Source organism: Staurois parvus, unplaced genomic scaffold (assembly GCF_062004578.1).
Source record: "Staurois parvus isolate SC_StPar_1 unplaced genomic scaffold, SC_StPar_1.0 ptg000151l, whole genome shotgun sequence".
Classification (NCBI taxonomy): domain Eukaryota; kingdom Metazoa; phylum Chordata; class Amphibia; order Anura; family Ranidae; genus Staurois; species Staurois parvus.
Genome location: NW_028317947.1, coordinates 15,333,504 through 15,355,016, shown reverse-complemented (window position 1 = coordinate 15,355,016; position 21,513 = coordinate 15,333,504). Strand labels below are relative to the sequence as shown.

At 39.7% G+C, this 21,513-nt stretch overlaps 1 protein-coding gene across 1 annotated transcript in view; it reads right to left on the bottom strand.

Annotated features, from left to right (window-relative positions):
• Positions 1-15,804: 15,804 nt before the first annotated feature.
• NXPH3 (neurexophilin 3) overlaps positions 15,805-21,513 on the bottom strand; it is a 28,005-nt gene continuing 22,296 nt past the window's right edge. Inside the window, exon 2 of the mRNA XM_089674490.1 lies at positions 15,805-16,824. Coding sequence (XP_089530616.1) covers positions 16,075-16,824 — 750 coding nt within the window. The 3' untranslated portion in view covers positions 15,805-16,074. The remainder of the gene's footprint in view (positions 16,825-21,513) is intronic.

The following is a 21,513-nucleotide window of genomic DNA, read 5'->3' as shown; positions in this document are numbered from 1 at the left end:
TTTTTCATTTTTGTATATTTTTATAAATGTCCAACTGTACCCCACAATGCTCTCCACAGTCTCACACTTCTGTACATTTCCTGGATCATTTTCAGACACCATCACATATGCAAACTCCATTCTGCATGTAGTCTTCTCTTCAGCATCTGCTCCAGCTCTGATCTTCAGTGACTGATCCAGCGCTGCTTCCTCCTCCAAGGCACGCACAGTGTCACTCATACAGCGAAGGATCTTTCTCCTATTGTATCTTGGTATGTTTTTGCTATACAATTGGAAATATTTTATGTATTCTATTTCATCTAATAACCAACCTTGATAAATCTGTTATCTTGTACAGCAGAACATGAGATGACAGCTGTGTATCAATCAATACTTGGTATTTGATCTGGATATCATTTTTCATTTTCTTAATATGATTCTTTATTTTCAAGCTGGCCATAAATGGAGCGAAGTTCGGCTGGTTCCTGATGAACTGGACAATATCCGCTCAGTGGGTGGCCTTGTTGGCCACCTCTTGCTTGGCATCCCTCAATTGAAAAAATGGAAAGAGCCAAGTGGAAAATTGGCAGCTGAACAGTGGATGTATCCAATCAGATGCAAGGGATTTTGACAGCTGGCAGAATACAACAGTCACAGTGGGAGATTTGTGCATCCGCTCTGTGTAGTGTGGATGGAGGTATCTACTGGGCTGAATAGAAAAAAATCGATATGTGTATGGCCAGCTATACCTTACAACCAGAACATGAGATGACAGCTGTGTATCAATCAATACTTGGTATTTGATCTGGATATCATTTTTATTTTTTTAATATGATGCCTTATTTTCAAGCTGGCCATTAATGGAGGGAAGTTCAGCTGGTTCCTGATGAACTGGACAATATCTGCTCAGTGGGTGGCCTTGTTGGCCATCTCTTGCTTGGCATCCCTTAATTGAAAAAATGGAAAGAGCCAAGTGGAAAATTGGCAGCTGGACAGTGCATCCAATCAGATGCAGAGGCTTGTGACAGCTGGCAGAATACAGCAGTCACAGTGGGAGATTTGTGCATCCGCTCTGTGTAGTGTGGATGGAGGTATCTACTGGGCTGAATAGTAAAAAATCGATATGTGTATGGCCATATATACCTTACAAGCAGAATATGAGATGACAGCTGTGTATCAATCAATACTTGGTATTTGATATGGATATCATTTTTATTTTTTTTAATATGATGCCTTATTTTCAAGCTGCCCATAAATAGAGTGAAGTTCGGCTGGTTCCTGATGAACTGGACAATATCCGCTCAGTGGGTGGCCTTGTTGGCCACCTCTTGCTTGGCATCCCTCAATTGAAAAAATGGAAAGAGCCAAGTGGAAAATTGGCAGCTGGACAGTACATCCAATCAGATGCAGAGGATTGTGACAGCTGGCAGAATACAACAGTCACAGTGGGAGATTTGTGCATCCGCTCTGTGTAGTGTGGATGGAGGTCTCTACTGTGCCGAATAGAAAAAAATTGATATGTGTATGGCCATATATACCTTACAAGCAGAATATGAGATGACAGCTGTGTATCAATCAATACTTGGTATTTGATCTGGATATAATTAAACATTTTTTTAATGTGATGCCTTATTTTCAAGCTGCCCATAAATGGAGTGAAGTTCGGCTGGTTCGTGATGAACTGGACATTATCCGCTCAGTGGATGACCTTGTTGGCCACCTCTTGCTTGGCATCCCTCAATTAAAAAAATGGAAAGAGCCAAGTGGAAAATTGGCAGCTGGATAGTGGGTGCATCCAATCAGATGTAGGGAATTTTGACAGCTGGCAGAATACAACAGTCACAGTGGGAGATTTGTGCATCCGCTCTGTGTAGTGTGGATGGAGGTATCTACTGGGCTGAATAGAAAAGAAAATCGATATGTGTATGGCCAGCTATACCTTACCAAAAGCAAGCATGATCTGTAGTCAACTAAGGATTTTTCTTTTACTGCACACTGCAAATACTGAGTAATAATTTAGTTGTTGGCTGCAGGGTGTTTAAAATTCAACAACTGCCTCCGTGCTTTCAAAGTCATAGAAAGAGTAGAGATGCGTGCTTGACCTTAGTGAACCTACTGAAGGTCCCCATAGACAAGAGATGATTGTGTCCATCTTGGTCAAATCAGTAGATGACTGAATGTCCTTGGACGTAGTATAGAAAAAATATAGAATAAAATATATGGACGTATTGTATGTTTGCATTCAAGTCTGCACAGAATTTCAACCAGGATCAGTACATTGCAAGGGCAAGGCAGAGGCTCCTTCATTTCCATAGATGGAGGTACGGACCTTCTGTTATGGGGCTGAGGGAAGTAATCGATGGACTACAAGCATGGGGACGTCACCGCTCTGCTGCCAGCGTGATTAGCTGTGCTGGTAGTATTTCCATTCACAGATCCCTATGAATGGATGAGTCATGCTCAGTGAGATTGTTAGTGTATAGAAGAGGGATAGACACTGTTGGGGATAGAACTCATCGACTTCCTTAATGAGGTTGTTGGCCTTGTATGACTAACCATGTCACTTGACTAAACCGCCGTGTCAAAGTTACAGCAATCATTTTATTAGCCCTAAGAACAGGGGTCTCCAGACTCTTCAGGACAAGGGCCGCACTGTATATTTTACCAATATAAAAAAAAATCATTTTTTTTAAATTAATGAGTCCTTTCTTAAATCAGGGTCCCTTTCACAGTCCCCTTTACAACAGACTCCACCCTTACATCAGAATACTCCCTTAAAGCAGGGATTCCATTACAGTCACACTTACATCAGCATCCCCATCAGAGTCCTCCTTTAAATCGGACCCATCAGAGGCCCCCTTACATCAGGGTCCCCATAACAGTCTACTCTTACATTGGGGTAGCCAACAGAGTCCCCTCTTACATCAGAGTGTCCATCTGAGTCCACCTTTACATCAGTATCCTCATCAGGGTCCCCATAACAGTCTGCCTTTACATCAGGGTGCCCATCAGAGTCCCCCTTACATCAGAGTCGTCCCCCCCCCACATCATGGTCCCCATCTGACTCCTCCATTACATCAGAGACCCCATCAGAGTCCCCTTTTACATCAGGGACCCCATCAAAGTCCCCCTAAGATCAGGGTCCCCATCAGAGTCCCTTTTTACATCAGGGTCCCCATTACTGTCCACCCTTACATCATGGTACCCATCAGAGTCCTCATCAGATTCCTCCTTAGATTAGGGTCCTCATAACAGTCCGTCTTTACATCAGGGTCCCCATCAGAGTCACCCTTACATCTGATCCCCCATATCAGGATCCCCATCAAACTCCATTACATCAGGGACCCCTTCAGAATCCCCCTTACATCAGGGACCCCATCAGAGACCCCCTTTACATCAGGGTCCCCATCAGAATTCTCCCTCACATCAGGGTCCCTATCACAGTCCCCCCTTCATCAGGGTTCTCATCAGAGTCCTCCCTTACATCAGGGTCCCCATCAGAGTCCACTGTTACATAAGGATCCTCATCAGATTCCCCCTTAGATTAGGGTACCCATGACAGTCCGTCTTTACATCAGGGTCCCCATCAGAGTCACCCTTACATCAGATCCCCCACATCAGGATCCCCATCAAACTCCTCCATTACATCAGGGACCCCATCAGAATCCCCCTTACATCAGGGACCCCATTAGAGACCCCCTTTACATCAGGGTCCCCATCAAAATTCTCCCTCACATCAGGGTCCCTATCACAGTCCCCCCTTCATCAGGGTTCCCATCAGAGTCCTCCCTTACATCAGGGTTCCCAATCAGAAGTTCCCTTTGTATCAGGCTCCCTATCAGAGTCCCTCCTAACCTCAGTGTCCCCATCAGAGCCCTCCATACCACTGTAAGACTTACTATAGCAGCAGGGCAGGAATGGATGCTGGGGCATACACGTCATTGGTTTCTAGGATGCTGGCAGTCCTATCAACCAATGATGGGAATGCTGATAGCACAGCGTGGGGGACACTTGTATTGAAGATTGTGGAAGGGGGTTGTTGGCTGAGGGTGGAGGTATAGACAACCTCTGCTGACCTGAACCCCCATCCTGTGTACATACACCACTGACCCTAGCTGCAGGCCAGATGTGGCCCACGGGTTGTAATTTGGAGACCCCTGCTTTAGAAAATACTTGGGCATCAGTTACCAAAATGGCTTCCTAAGGATTCAGTACCTAGTGATTCAGTTAGTCAGTAATGAGTTTACAGCATAGGCTACGTTGTGATGTTTTCATGACAAAATGGGCCCCTCAGTTATGTTATAGGGCCCTTGTTAAAAGACTTGCTTCATTCTTATATTGGCTTGACAGAAACCAACCCTTCTCACGTCTATAACTTCCAGAGAAAACATTTACGCCTTTTTTTTTCTTCTTTTCGACAAAACCATTACCTCAGAGAAGGTCCACAAATTTCCCTTTCCTCTGGAGACTAAGCCTTCATCTTCCTTCTCACCTGACAAAATGGCTCCCCTAGTGATGCCCCAATGAGATGACTAACCCCTAGAGACGGGATATTTTTTATTTCACATTCTCTAGGAGAAATGACTACCTCAGCAATATCATTAGTCCCTTGCGACCCAGCCTTTATTGTCCTGTCCATTTGACAAAACGACAACTTCCGAGATGCCTCGGTGATATGACTAGGCCTCTGGAGAATCGACAACAGCTTAGCGCACGTAGGCCAAAATGGACTACCTCGGTCGTATTATGATTTGAAAAGCTCTCCTGTCATATTCATCTGATAAAGCGCCTGGCCCCGGCATTACCTCATCGGTGTCGCTAATCCCTACAGAATATAGACGCCGCTTCTCCGGGAATAGCTTATAAGGCCCGAATGATGGCCGCGCCAACCGCTTTTAGGTGACAGGTAGACTCGAAGAGCAGAAAACGTAGGTAAGGAGAGTTCAGGAGCTTAAAAAGGAGGGAGAGATGGAGAGGAGGGAGGAGAGGAGGGGGAAGATGGATGGTGTGCTATACCAGAACAGCTGCTGTTGGGATCACTACAGAAAGATGCTGAGCCGGGGACGTGTGGACTGGTAATTAGTGATTAATAAGCGCAGCTACTGGGATCACACGCAACCGCTCTGTCTATGTGTCTCTGTGTTTGCACGTACGAACATAAATATATAAATTAGAAAAAATATATATATGTATATATAGTAAAATGTAAAAAAAAATATATGTATATATATATATATATATATGTGTGTGTGTGTATGTATATATATATATATATATATATATATACATACTGCTCTGTCTATGTGTCTCTGTGTTTGCACGTACGAACATAAATATATAAGTTAAAAAAAAAGATATATATGTATATATAGTAAAATGTAAAAAAAAAATAAATATGTATATATATATATATATATATATATATATATATATATATATGTGTGTGTGTATATATATATATATATATATATATATATATATATATATATACCGCTCTGTCTATGTGTTTGCATGTATCAACATAAATATATAAATGTAATAAATAAATAATTAAAAAAATAATTATATATATATATATTAAAATTATAAAAAATAAAAAAGAATAATATATATATATATGTGTGTGTGTGTGATTGTGTGTGTATATATATGTATATACCGCTCTATCTGTTTATGTGTCTCTGTGTTTGCACGTATGAACATAAATATGTAAATTAAAACAAAAATAAAATATTTAAACTAAAAAAAAACTAAAAAAAAAATATATATATATAATAATAATATTTAATAAATATATATTCTATATAATAAATATATATATATATATATATATATATATATATATATATATATATAAAAATGTGAAAAATATAAATAGATATACAATAAAATAGGAGCGTATGTGTCTAATATATATATGTATATATATATATATATATATATATATATATAAAATATATATATATATATATACATACACATATACACACACATAATATATATATATATATATATATATATATATACACACATATAATATAATTTGTATATATAATATATATATGTGTATGTGTGTGTCTGTACATATATATATATGTATATGTATATTTCTATATATAAGATAGACACATACGCTCCTACCCTCCCCATCTTCTCTAACCCTAAGTCCTTTCCGCTTATAATTATTCACTTTTTACAGCGCCTAGAAACCTGTCAACACTTTAAAAATAATCCTTATACACAAACAACTCAAAAAAAAAAAGAAGGCTAAAAAAACCTTAGAGTCGGCAGTTTTGTTTATTTTTCACAGACAACATTTTTTTTTGTAAGGTACAGAAATAATGTCCATATTGCACAGAACCCCGATAATGATATAACCAACATTTCCCACCCCCAACATATGGTACACTCGTAAACATCAATGTTTAAACTGGAGACGCTCCCAGAATCCTTTGCAAACAGCTGTCTGGTTTTTGTTGATCTGGCAAGGAAGGCGTTAACGGGTTGGCGACGGAATGACAGTGACACGTTTTTAGCGATCTAACCCGGTGGTGGGGGAAGAGATGACGGGGGGGGGGGGGGTTTGGATTGGCTAAAGGGTTCGTCCGTCTAAAGCTGATTTTTATTTTTTTTTCTTTTATAAGAGGACATCATTGAAATTTAACGTGGTTGTAAACCTCTGACATGAAATATAGACAAAGCATATCCCTCTGTAGTGTGAACGTCTCAATCCAGAGCACTGTCATGTCTGTCTGCTGCTTTGTTCCTCTGCTATTAACATGAATCACTTCTGAAAAGTTGAATCACACGGCCTGTGATTGACAGCCTCAGCTCTGTTCCTGTGTGCTGTGTGAAGGGGGTGTGCCTCTTCCCTCCAATCAGCTCTCAGAATTTTTCCAGTGTGTAATTGCAGCTCCCGGCCCCCGGGTTTGCAGAGCTGAGAGATGCTGTGTAAATTCTGCACTTTGAATGAATGTAGAGAGAAGAGTTTGTAGATAAACAGGTACAACTTCAGTAGAATGATTTGATTCATCTTTTTCTATCTCCTGCCAATCTCTTCACTGAGTATATGTAAGAGTTACAACCACTTTAAATGGGTACATCAATTGGGTAAATTTTGCGCTTTTTAAAATTTCGGGGGGGGGGGGGGATTTTAGTGGTGAGTCCTTTCCCACTTTTTCTGGAGTCTCACTCCTCCTTCCACATTCTCCCCAATATATGAAAAAACATCAAAGACATTGAAACCCTTGGTGGGTGGGCTACTCTTGATCTCCCCCCGATCACTAGAGGTACTCAGTCAAATATTTTTTTTTGCCTTCCTCTGGATCAACTGTGGGTGTAGGATTATAACTTTTTTTTTTCTATGGTTGAACTAGATGGACTTTTGTCTTTTTTCAGCCAGACTAACTATGTAACTATGTAATATTTGACCCAACAGCTTTAGATGGATTGACCCCTTAACATAGACATGTCACGGTACACTCCCGCACAAATAGCGACCTCCATTTTTTTTAAAACATTTTTTTAAAATTCTTTTTTATACTTTAAAAATGTAAATCTGGACCTCTAGCCACTTAGAATATATATTTTATCTGAAAAACCGGTAGCTATATATCACGCAACATACATGTAATAAACAAACGTAGCCTATCACAACCCTTGCTTGGGATTGCGATAATAATGATGTCGCCCCGTTAATGAATACATTTATGTGATTAATGTCCTTTTTTTTCTAATATATAAATACAGATTTAAATGTTGTATTGCCATAAAGTCCACTTTGGTGATAAAGACAATGTAATAAATAACATGGGGGTTTTTCCCATTGGGTATGTCCTCGTAATAGATGACAACAGGACTATCGAGGATCGAATCAATCCTTTAATACCGCTTGGGTTTAGTGTGCCTTGGTTCATGATTAATTGCATACAGGAAACTAACGTGCTACTAATGACCAAATTTAAGATGTGTACTTTTCCTTCAATATTTTTTGTTATTAATATGATTTTTTTTCCTTTTTTTTATTATTAGTATTATAAATAAAGAATTAGTATTATAAATATGTTGTCTAGCTTATTCATCTAGCAATGCTGCTGTTACATTTGTTTGTTCGAATGGGGCAAAATCTCCTGCTATTTCCACTATAAGTCGATTATTATCCCTGCATAAAAAAATAAAATGAAAAAATATCACATTATGGCCACTAGATGGAGTGAGGATCATTTTTAATTCCTATGTTACTTAGCTCCATCTAGTGGCCACATTGGGGTATGTTCCGAAACCACTCTTTTTTATGAAAAAATATCACATAATGGCCACTAGATGGAGCTGAGGATCATTTTTATTCCTGTTACTTAGCTCCATCTAGTGGCCACATTGGGGTATGTTCCCAAACCGCTCTTTTTTATGAACAAATATCACGTTATTGACAAATTCACGTTATTTTGTCAATTTCAGTTGGAAAGGTTTTGTGGTTCCTTTTAGTGCATTTGCTGCTCACTGGAGTGCGCTCACTAACTTATCTACATAAATATCACGTTATGGCCACTAGATGGAGCTGAGGATCATATGTATTCCTATGTTACTTAGCTCCATCTAGTGGCCACATTGGGGTATGTTCCCAAACTACTGTTTTTTTATGTAAAAATATCACATTATGGCCACTAGATGGAGCTGAGGATCATTTTTATTTCTATGTTACTTAGCTCCATCTAGTGGCCATATTGAGGTATGTTCACAAACCACTCTTTTTTTGTGAAAAATATCACATTACGGCCACTAGATGGAGCTTAGGATCATTTTTATTTCTATATTACTTAGCTCCATCTAGTGGCCACATTGGCGTATGTTCCCAAACTACTGTTTTTTTATGTAAAAATATCACATTATGGCCACTAGATGGAGCTGATGATCATTTTTATTCCTTTTTTACTTAGCTCCATCTAGTGGCCATATTGGGGTATGTTCCCAAACCACTCTTTTTTATGAAAAAATATCACATTATGGCCACTAAATGGAGTGAGGATCATTTTTATTCCTATGTTACTTAGCTCAATCTAGTGGCCATATTGGGGTATGTTCCCAAACCACTCTTTTTTATGTAAAAATATCACATTATGGCCACTAGATGGAGCTGAGGATCATTTTTATTCCTATGTTAGTTAGCTCCATCTAGTGGCCATATTGGGGTATGTTCCCAAACTACTGTTTTTTATGTAAAAATATCACATTATGGCCACTAGATGGAGCTGAGGATCATATTTATTCCTATGTTACTTATCTCCATCTAGTGGCCATATTGGGGTATGTTCCCAAACCACTCTTTTTTTATGAATGAATAATATTTGACCTGTAGAGGAAATACAGGGAGAACGTTCCATTTTGCCCTATTGGCACATATGTAGACGTGGCAGTTTCGTTGGGCGAAATATCTACGCAGACCTTTTTAAATACACCCTAAAGTGTTTTTTGGGGAAATTTCTACCTGTAGATGTCAGTTTCGTTCTTGGGTGTTCTCTTTGACTTGTTTCTGTTGAATTAGACACCTTTGGGGGGGGGGGCAGCTCTGTAAGTTTTTGCTAACAAAATTGCAACTTGTGAGTATTAAGGCCGGCCATACATGGGTCGATTTCAGAACGATTTTTTGTTCGAAAATCGGACCTAAGAATAATTAACCGATTTCCGATCTGTTAGTGGGGCAATGGCACCGGCCGATTTTTGTGGTTCCTCCCCATTTCGTTTATCGGGCATGTTGGAAAATTTGTGAAAAACGACCGATTTTCGAAATCATTGGTGGCACCATCGGATTACAGAATGAACGACGTTTTCGATTTTCGATCGAAAAAATCGTTCGGAATTCAACCCATGTATGGCCTGCTTAAGTCTTAATATTAAATTCCCATGTTTCCCAATATTTTTTTTTACTATTGGGCATCTGTGCATTTTATATTTTTTATATATATTTTTTTATATATGTTTTAGTCCACTGAATAACAAAACTCTGATATCTGCCTTATAACTCTGTCCTGAGGAAGCGGAGTTCTGCAGCAAAAATAGTTGATGCGTGTCCATAGACACTGAATCCATTCTGTATCTGAGATATCACCGTGGTCCAAAATCAAATGTTATATGTTGTATATACCTAAGAATAGGTTTTATCAGTACTATGTGCTGCTTTTATCTGCTCTATCAATAGAATTTTGAAATGCTTCAGTTCAGGTGTTTGTAATCTTTGATGCAAAGTCCATTCTTCTCTATTTAGTCCTTGGATAGTGACTGTGTGGCATTTGAGGAATTAAAATATTTAAAAATTTTATGATTTCACTCTTTCATACTAATATACACAAGTGTACCTGCCAGCATACATATGTGGTGCCCAGGGGCGGACTGACCATCTGGAAACTCGGGCACTGCCAGAGGGCCCGGGGTCAGTAGGGGGCCCCATGAGATGCCCCTGGTAGCTTTTTCATAGGTTTTTTTGAGTTTGGGCAAGGACACAGGGGCCCCATGATCCCCTATTGCCCAGGGGCCCCATGAGTTGTCAGTCCGCCCCTGGTGGTGGCTGCATTAGTTTTCATTTTTCAGGCTAAGAAAATGGTCAGCAAGTACACATACCCACATGGAAGAAAAATATATTTTAAAAATATTCTTCTCAAATATATTGACATATATTTGAAAAACTATAATTTTGGCCATATTTAATATATTTAAAAAAAAAATATATATATATACTTATATATAAATACACATAAACACACACACACACATATATATATATAAATACACACACATATATAAAAATACACACACACATATATATCTGTCCATTCAGTCGTATCCATCCCTTGGCAATTGCATGGACCGTCACTTGTAAGCGACTTTTTCTATGAATTCTCTTAGCAATTATTTTTACAGGGTAGGTTGCTAGGTCTTTCCTCAACCCCTACCATGCAATCCTGCATGGCCAGGGATGAAACTAGGACAATTTAGACAAGAGCCAATTAACCTACCAGCATGTCTTTGGAGTGTAGGAGGAAACTGAGCACCTCAAGGAAACCCGCGCAAGCACAGGGAGAACATGCAAACTCCATGCAGGAGGCACCATGGTTGGGAATTGAACCTATGACCCATTTACTGCAAGGCAAACGTGCTAACCACTTAGCCACTGTGATATATATGTGTATATATATATATATATATATATATATATATATATATATATATATATATATATATATATATATATATATATATATATATATATATATATATATATATATATATATATATATATATATATGTATATATATGTATATATATGTATATGTATATATATATATATATATATATATGTATATGTATATATATATATATATATATATATATATATATATATATATATGTGTGAAATGCGTTTTTTATACATTACAAAATATATGAAAAATATTTTTAAAAATAAATTAAAAAAAAAATATTCTTCTGATTTTTTTTAACATATCAAAAAGTCATTTTAACATATATTTTTACATATAAATTGTAAATGCATTCACATTCAAAAACTTTAGATTACATGTATTTTTAAAGACATACAGTATATTTGAAAAATATTTTTCATACATTTTCTAATATATAAAAAACACATTTCAACATACAGTATATATATATATATATATATATATATATATATATATATATATAATTTTTTTTTTAAATATTGAATATGGCTAAAAGTGTAGTATTTCAAATATATGCCAATATATTTGGGAAGAATATTTTTAACATATATTTAAAATATATTTTTCTTTCATGTGGGTAAGACCTGTTGATCTTGCCAGAAATGCCATGTTCTTGCCACTTCTTGTGAGATCAACTGAAAGCACAGAATGTTAGCTTCATTCTGTAAACTATTTATCTCCCCATCCCTCCTTTAATGGAGATAAGGTATGTTTGGGGCCCAACCTAGATAACTACCCCCCCCCCCCCCCCCCCCCGCCTCCCCTTCATAGATATAGTGGAGCAGTGAGCAGAGTCACCTTAGGACAGTAAGTTTGTTATCTGACCTGGTGAAAATAAATGTAGCTTAAATTATTATTATTATACAGTACTTATATAGTGCCAAAGGGTATGCTCAGCGCTGTACAGTAGCAGGGGGGACAGAACATGAGACAAGACAGTAACAATACAATACACGAGGGGATTGAGGGCCCTGCTCTTTCGAGCTTACAATCTAGGAGGGAGGGGAAGGTGGCACAGGAGGAGATGGCTGTGGGGGATGGAGTGGTGGGAGGAATGGAGGAGGTTAGTTGTTAGGTGAGGTCAGGTGTTAGGTGATGTTGGGGTAGGCTTCTCTAAAGAGGAGGGTTTTCAGGGTGCACCTGAAGGTGAGGAGGGTAGGTGACAGTCTGATGGATTGGGGGAGGGAGTTCCAGAGGATGGGGGAAGTCCTAGAGAAGTCCTGCAATCGGGCGTGGGAGGAGCAGACCAGGGAGCTAGAGAGTAGGAGGTCCTGTGAGGAGCGGAGGGCACGGGTAGGGTAGTATCTGGGTATCAGGTCAGTTATGTAGTTTGGGGCGGCGTTGTGAATGGCTTTGTAGGTCAGAGTTGGCAGTTTGAATTTGATGCGTTGGGCAATCGGGAGCCAATGAAGGGATTGGCAGAGGGGGAAGGCAGATGTGGAGCGGTTGGTAAGAAACTAATGCAGCTACCACATCTAAGGACTACTAAACGGCAATAAATATAATTTTTGTTTTGAGTTTTGATTTGCTTTAAATAGGATTGAACAGAGTCACCTTAGGCCAGTAAGTTTGTTATATGACGGATTACCTAGAGAAAATAAAAGTAGCTTAAATAAAGAGAAACTAATGCAGCTACCACATCTAAGGACTACTAAACGGCAATAAATACAATTTTTGTTTTTGAGTTTCGATTTGCTTTAAATAGGATTGGATATAAAAGATTGCAAAATCATTTTAACTCTATAAATCAAAATAAGAAAATTCCCGAGAGTTATATGAAACCCAACAGGGGCTCTAACCTCTCCCCAATCAAAAGAAAAAGTTTTATTTGCGGATATACTTCAAAGGGATTAATGTCTGGTCATTTTGTTGTATTGTCCTCCTCTTCGTCCATTAAAAAGATGCCGCCTTTCAGTTTTATTCACTGTGGAATAGGACAAGTCCTTATAATGTATGTTTTAGGTCTTTCCACTAATACATTGTATAAAACCAGAAACTACAACTAAAGGTTTTGCCTCCTGCTGGAGAAAACCGGCACTGCAGATGGACCATATAACCTATTCTCTATGAGAACCATTCGGGCTGCCCCAAGAGACTGTTGGAAGGTGGGATCTACTCATATTACCACAGGGAGGACTCCAAGTCGGGGGGATTTCTATCATTTATTTCCAGGGATTTCCCTTTAGAATGTTTTAATGTGATTTGTGCTTTGTCCTTTAAATTAGGTTTTATAGCCACCAATATTAGGGTTTTTCTTACTATGTTTTAGTTGATCCAAATATATAATGGAATAAGAAATAAAAGTTTCTTTGTAAGTGTTACAGCCATATAGATATAGGTGCAGCGCTATACCTATATCTATATGACTTTTTGGAAGGTTTGATTTGGTTGCCTTTTTGGTGTCCTAGCAGCTATCCCCCACTTCTCAGATATCACTCGTATTGACCTTTTATCGCTCATTAAGTGTTACAGCTAGGCAGATTTAATAAATCAAAGAGCAAAAGAAGCAACAGATCTAGTTTACTGCTCATCCTCATTGTCCTGTACACTGCTTTATTAAATACACTTTTAATAGACTTATTAAAGCCATAAAGACTAGGAACAAATTGCACCCATAGCAACCGATGGGCGTTCAGATTTTTCTTGTGTGACTATAGTAAAGTTGAATGCGATTGGTTTCTCTCGTTCACCCCGGGAGCACGAGCATTGCCCTTTGCACTCATTTATTAAATCAATAAATGAATCCCAGTGGAGCAGAATGGCATTAGCTATAGTAGATAAGAGGTTATTGGTGACATGGTGGGCTATAATATGTGACTTGTATCATATAGTTACATGTGTCTATTATAACAGGCGCGGACCGTACAGCTTACATGAGCATAGACTGAGGTAATATTGTCATGGGTTATGCCTTACAACGTTGGCAGATTTTGTCACTGTACAACCTATGGGAGACAGGATGACTGGAGAGAGTTGTAGCTTTCTACGAAACAGTCATACATGCCTATATTATCTTCCAATTTGGCTGGAAAAGAAGTGTTACACATGGAAAGAAGGCTAAAATGACTGGTTTATATTAATATACCACAACCTCCGGCAGGTTATAGTCTGGCAGGTTAACTAGGTGACCATATGTAGGACATAAGAACATGTCTGGAGTCTAGTACAAGGAAACAGGGCATGTTGCCTATAGTAGCTGATAGGGGGAGGACTGATAACTCATGGGGCCCCCGGGCAATAGGAAATCATGGGGACCCTGTGTCCTCGCCCACACTCAAACCACACCCAAAAAAGCCTATGAAAGGTAACAGGAGCATCTCATGGGGCTGCCTACTGACCCTGGGCCCTCGGGCAGTGCCCGAGTGGCTAAATGGTCAGTCCGCCCCTGGTAGTTGCCTAAATTATTGCTCTGGAGCAGGATTTCTCAACTTGCGGTTAGTGCACCTCTAGGGCAGGGCTGTGGAAATCCACACTTCATGTGGTCCATTCTATAAGCCAACAGAGCATAGAAGAGCCTCCGAAAACCATGTGCCCAACCTTCAACACTCAGACCCCAGCAGTAAGCAGTAGGAGTGAGAGCAGTGATTTTAGAAATGGATTGTAATGGCAGCAGGAGCGGACTGACCATTAGAGCACTCGGGCACTGCCCGAGGGCCCAGGGTCGGTAGGGGGCCCCATGAAATGCCCCTGGTACCTTTTATAGGCTTTGCTGGGTGTGCTTTGAGTGTGGTCAAGGACACAGGGGCCCCATGATCCCCTATTGCTCGGGGGCCCCATGAGTTGTCAGTCCTCCTCTGAATGGCAGTCTATCTCTAGTGGTTGTATGTAACATGTCCCTAGTCTTGGCCCCATGCAGCTTGTCTCCATTCTCCAACCACACCAGTAGCATCTCCCCAGTCTCTATCCATCTCCTATAATATGCCTGCTGTTTCTGATGGTCTTCAGTAGCATTGCATATATTGGTTACGTCAAGGACCACATTGTATGCCCCTATGCTTTATAAGGTGACAACCTCTGCTCTAAAAGATCCAACACCATTATTTTAGGTGTAATATTTATAGGTGTAGTAATATTTTAGGTGTCGTGGCTAGTCTTTGGATTTGCCCAGCCGTGTTGTAGAGGTCCATCTGCAAGACTAATGGGAATTATGACTCATAAGCTAAACTCTACAAAAAAAATATAAATCTTGTGAAATACTACACTTTGCATAAAATATTGATTAATGTCTACTATGTTTAATCTATACACTAAAGAATGAGCTGCCAGTGTATGTAGATATTCTGGAGTCACTGGCAACCAATGTAAACACTTTCAGACCGGGGTTTGTTACTTAACAGACAAACTACAGCAAGATTGTAAACCACTACTCTAGAGAGTGAAGGGGGTGATGTGAATGATTGTTGTGGACAACACCTCCCAAAATTATTAATATGGACCAAAATGTGAATTTAGATAGTCAACCTTTTCATATTTTCACTGGGTTTTGTCTCATTATGATGCACACCTAAATTTCTTTCTATTTAGAGAACATGTGTCTGTTCTAGCAAAGATGAAACCAGTTATTATTTGAGTAAAAAAAACTGACATGAAGGAGATTTTGGAGCTCCGTTTAGGTTTTCCTGGGAGATCAAACATTAATTCATATCAATGGGGGAATAACAATATAGTTGTTATATTGTGTGTATATTGAAGTGGTTCAAGTTGATGTCCAGCACATCACTTACACAGCTTTTTTTTTCCACTTTCTCCACAAGAACACACACCACAATGGACCAGACCAAGGCACAGGAAGTCCATAAAAGGTAGACCCAAAGTTAGCCAATCTAGGCTATTCATTGCTACCAGCACTTATAATTTCAGTTCAGCCTGATGGTGAATATGGAGAGCTGCTGTGATAGTTATAGTCAGGGCAGACCTTTTGCACTAGTCTGTAATCTGTGGTGTAAAAGGAGACATACACGCAAACAATCTTGAAAGGGTGTGAACATGTCCAAGAGACCTTGCTACGAGTTTGCTGCTGATGGCAGGTCTTTGACGGATCATGAGGACACAGACCTGTCTTAATTGCTTTATCCACTTTTTCAAACTCCACACGGCAGTTGAAAATTTTTGATTCCTTTGCTTCGGCATACATCTGCTGCTCCAGATCAAAGTCCAGGACTTTGGATGGTGGAACAAGACTGACAGACACATTTCCCTGGCCAGTTGAGTTGTGAAGGAAGAAGACACTGAAGGAGCCATTCCCATGGTCCACCACTTTCCCAGTGATGAGGAGATTAAGCTTTACAGTCTTGATATTGGAATAAAAGTCCCCCCAACCAAAGACTTTCTTTGCTCTTCCGGTTGACCTGAGCACAGACTGGCGCCGGACCCTTGCTGGAATTGAAGGTTCTTGATTGTGATCTATATCTGAAAGACTGTTCAGGACATCCCAAAATTCCGGGGAGTTAGAGAGAAGCTGAAGAACTGTAGAGTTTAACGGGTTGGAACTACGAGGCTTGGTTGGGGAGGAAGTTTTTTTTCGAGGGATTCGTGGTCTCGGCTGAGGCTTGGCTTCTGATTGGTCTTCATCATCAGGATCACCAGGGGAGTCTTCTGGCCCACAGATCACCTAGGAATGATAGACAGCTAGTAAATGACGTCCATCAGAATAATTGCTAATACATTTATAAAGAATATTTATTATTCTTTAGTCAAGTAGTTGCACAAATGAAGCAAAGTATGAAACCTAAGCTAAGAATCCGATAGTCAGCAGGCTGTACATCTGAAGGCTTACTTCTTCCACAGCTAGTTCTTATCATGGTGCATTTTCTGAAACATACATCAAAGTGCAAAGTGAATCATTACCGAATCCCAGTAACTTTAACATATCTGACTTCTGCAGATATGAAACGTGTGAATCCTGAATATGTCTGCCTTTCTGAAAACACTCACAGAACATTTAACCAAAGCCTTCCCAAGGACCAAAACTCAGGTAAGTGTAATCAGAAAAGCACCTGGACCTGGAATCTTAGTACTTACAAAAGGCCTGTCCTCCAGCATTAGCTTCTAAGTTTTCATTGAATCTCACAGTAGAGCTTCTTGAGCATTAGATGGCCGATTTATCGAACACATTGCTCATTGCAACCAATCAACTTCCTTTTTTTCTGGCAGCTAAAAGTAGAAACCTGATTGATTGCTGTGGCCAACCAATCAGGTCGCCCCCAGGTTCACACATCAGCCTTTCTACCTTAGTTTCCTTGCATCCTTTCTTCTTTCCAGTTTTCAATTTCTCCTAGCCTTTTCCAGTCTCCCTCCTCACTTTGCCTTTATTGATGGCACCTTACTTGCAAAGCACAAGCAGTAGCAGATGCTGCTGCTGATAATTACTGGTACTGAGTACTAATCAGTGTAACCAGCTTAATGAGAGCTGAGTAATGTTCTGGCACCTGACTTGCACCCCCCTGGGTATCACAATGTCAAAGAGGTTTTCAAGAAAAAGACCACTACACAATACGTAACCCATAGTGTGCTAACGGCCAATGTCAAAGAAACCACATTTGGCAGCAGAGGGCAGAGATAATGAACACTGGTGTAATAAACAGCCACCATAAACAGCCACACACTGCTCTGACTTGTGGAATGAATAAGAACACATTCATGATAATTGCACATTCCACATACAGTATATAAAATCCTAGATTTGTCCAGGTGTGTCTGATGTTGAAAATGTAGAAACAGCAAAACAGCTATTTAATAAGTATATAGTTAGTGAAATCAGAACTCTTGGTCTGCATTAATATTCTGGGTCCATGGTGCAGAATGTACTGAAGACAGGGAATCATAACAGCTAGGCTACTAGTATTTTCACAAGGTGGTCAATTATTGTAGCCCATGCAGGGGTGGACTTACCATTTGGAAACTGGTCAGTTGGGTCAGTACGAGATCCAATGAGATGCCCCTGGTACCTTTTTCATAGGCTTTTTTGAGTTTGAACAAGGACACAGGGGCCCCATGATCCCCTATTGCCCGGGGGCCCCATGAGTTGTCAGTCCGCCCCTGAGCCCATGTATTATGTGGAGGCTGCCATGCTCAACCTCTGGTCTTGGCATACTAGTTGAAATACATCCTGTTCTAATGGCTTTGGTGCATTATAAAGTACTTACTTGGAGCATGAAAATATAGATCAGGAGTTCTAACTTGACCCTAATTTTCTAATTCATACAGTATGCTTGTTACAGGTTGTACTCAGAGTGAGTTAATTTTTCTTAACTGCAGTTAGGCAATACTGCGTAGTCGCCTGCCCTCTTTCATTCTGTGATTGGACAATCAAGGAGCAACACACTGATGAAATGTCCCTCTTCTGTCTGCTGCTTCCTTGTCAGCACATGTGCAAGAGACAAAACTTGATTGGCTCAGAGAACGTAGACTGGGAGAGTATCTAATAAGTTCTAGTATGGAATAATAGGCTGCTATCAAGTCAGTTTCAGCTACTTGCTCTAGTTTCATTCAAAAAAATACATTTAACTATGTTTTTAATGAATACATAATTTTGTTATTTAATTTTTTATGAATTTATTTTTTTTACTATTGTATAGAATCTAACTTTAAAGTGACCCTGTCGCTAGAATACCACAATTAAATCACAAATTGTCTCTAAAAGAAAAAAGGTAATATTTACCTTCACTCTCTTGTAAGGCTACAGATGCTGCAGAAGATACTTGGTCCCTGGTGGAGGCTGTGGTTTCTCCCATCACTGCTATGTTCTTTAGTGATATGGCAGCCAAAAGGAGGAACCACAATTCCCAGCATGGGACAAGGCCATGCTGTAAAAATCTTCTTTCTTTTATTTAAGAGCTGTGTGTTGCATACCAGAAGCAATTCAAAAGAGTGAAGATTTTACTCTCCGCCAACCGAAAAGGTTATGGTCCACAGAAGTCCCTAGAGCAGGGATTTTTTTCTTGAAATTTATGGTTTATAATTACCAAGGTCTGAGAACCCTGAAGCGGTTGTATAACCATTAGGTGGAGAATTAAGCTTATTATTATTCAAGGCTATTATGGTTTAATAGATAGAATTAGAAGTTTCTGCATTCAGATGTTAAGTACAAAAAACTGCTACTAAACTGGACTTGTGATGATACAACATTCAGCAGTGGTGGTCCTCCCAACAAGGATGCTTAGAATGGCCTGTCTGAACCATGAAGGGGTAAACAACACCTTTGAATGTTCTGAGCTAGTTCAGCATTTACTACAGTGGCTCACTAACATGTTGGAGACCAAGTATGAGACATGTAAAGACCCTTGTAAATTCCCTATCCCTTCATGTTACTTCACTGACCAAGGCTTAGCAGCCCAAAAGATCCCCCAGTTGCCCAGAACTATTCTATTTCAAACCAGTCCTTCCATTATTTTTGCGTTGCAGAAGAGCTGCACTCCAAGGAGACCAGGTTACAATCATGCAAAGGATAAAACCTTTTGATACTCCTGTTGATCGCATGATTCCCAGGTAAAGTCTATAGGGCAGCTAATCTCAACCAGAAACTCTAAAGTTCCTCCAAAAGTATCTAGGGGTTCCTTGAGCTGTGGCTAATTGATCTCCCAACCTGCATTTTTCCAGGTCCAACGTCACTTGGTAGATCTTTTTCGCTGTCAGTAAGTGTGACCACCACTTTAAGGGGGCATTGTTCCCATTGACTATCAATATAAGAGGCATTCTTCCCACTGACCCACCATTTGTTTTAGCATGGGTTTCCAGAGATCTGAAATTTATTTTTAAAGGTTTCTGGGGTAAAAAGATTGCAAAAAGTTGCTAGAGGGTATATGGGAGACAAGCACATCAGAACAATTGAGTACATCCATCATATGAATGGAGTGCCATTCCAGCAGCTACTGGGGTCCTAATCTTATGATATCTCGGTTACTCCACTTTTTTGTGTCCAGTACATCCTTGAATCCATCTCTACATAAAGCCCTAAGGAAGTGGGAGTTCTGGGCCCCTGAAATGCATGGACTACCCACTTTTGTATTTTATTAAATAAACCATGTACTAGACATATTCAATCCCTCTCTACATAAAGCCCTAAGGAAGTGGGAGTTCTGGGCCCCTGAAATGCATGGGCTACCCACTTTTGTATTTTATTAAATAAACCGTGTACTGGACATATTCAATCCCTGTGGTGCTCTCGCTGTCATAAACACTTTACACTTCCATTATTTTTAGAACGGAATATGGATCTGAAGGTCAAACATGTGTAAGCTCCATTCAAAAAGGGAATAATTTGAATAGTCAAATTGTTATTCATAGAACTGTGTAATATAATAGGCTGTAAAGCAAAAATTTGAGTTTAAAATATTTCAAAATATTTCTCTTACATCTACTCAGAACAGAAAAAATAAAAGTCAGCAGCTACAAATACTGTAGCTGCTGACTTTTAATAAAAAGACACCAGCCCAGAAATCCAACATTCTCCTCACCCAGGCTGGTTCTTCACTGGTTTTCTGGTCACTGGCACCACCATCTTGGATGTGGGAAGTCGGTAATGACTTCCTGTTGGTTCACAGCTGGCTTCCCACTGCACATGTGCAAGATGCTCTGAACTTTCTGAATGGTCTTGCAGCCTCCTGGGACATGTGACATATCCCAGGAGAATGCAGTCGGGAAGGGAGGGGCGAACTTCCTCTCTGCTGAAATAGGTGATGTTTTACTTTCTGTCCTTTGGATACAACAGTTTTGAAAGGATGGAAGAACCACATCAGCTTTGTAACAGCCAGTTAGTTTCGGGGGCTCAGCTCTCCCCTTTCATCAGGGTTAAAAACCAGATAATGTAGGCACCTGGATTGGAAAAGCTCAACCTTTAAAAACTTCCATAAATTACTCTGGGGCTCCAGCAAGACCCCACAGTTACTGGTGAACTGTAAACCGCCTATTGCGTTACAACACATTTCTATAAGGTTCAGTGCTCCTACATCACAAAGAATGTAGATACAACAAGAAACAGAAGGAGATCTCTCCAAAGTGAGGAAAATACCCTTGTAGACACCAGAACAAGGTTCCCCATTGGAAGTCCCCCCCCCCACCCCCTTCTGTTCTAGTGGCAATTTATAATTTTGGATTTCCCATCACTTTCTGTCTTGGGGTAAAGGTCACCAGGACAAATAGGGAGAGTTAGAACAATTCAGTAGCAGGGTTCTAACACCTCACCACTCAACCCAAATCTAAAATAAAGTTTTGCTTTGGATTTACTTTAAGGTTCTGCATCCCAAATTTTTTCAGCCGGGGGTTATAGAAAGAGCGATGATAAGCCTTACCCTACCAGAAA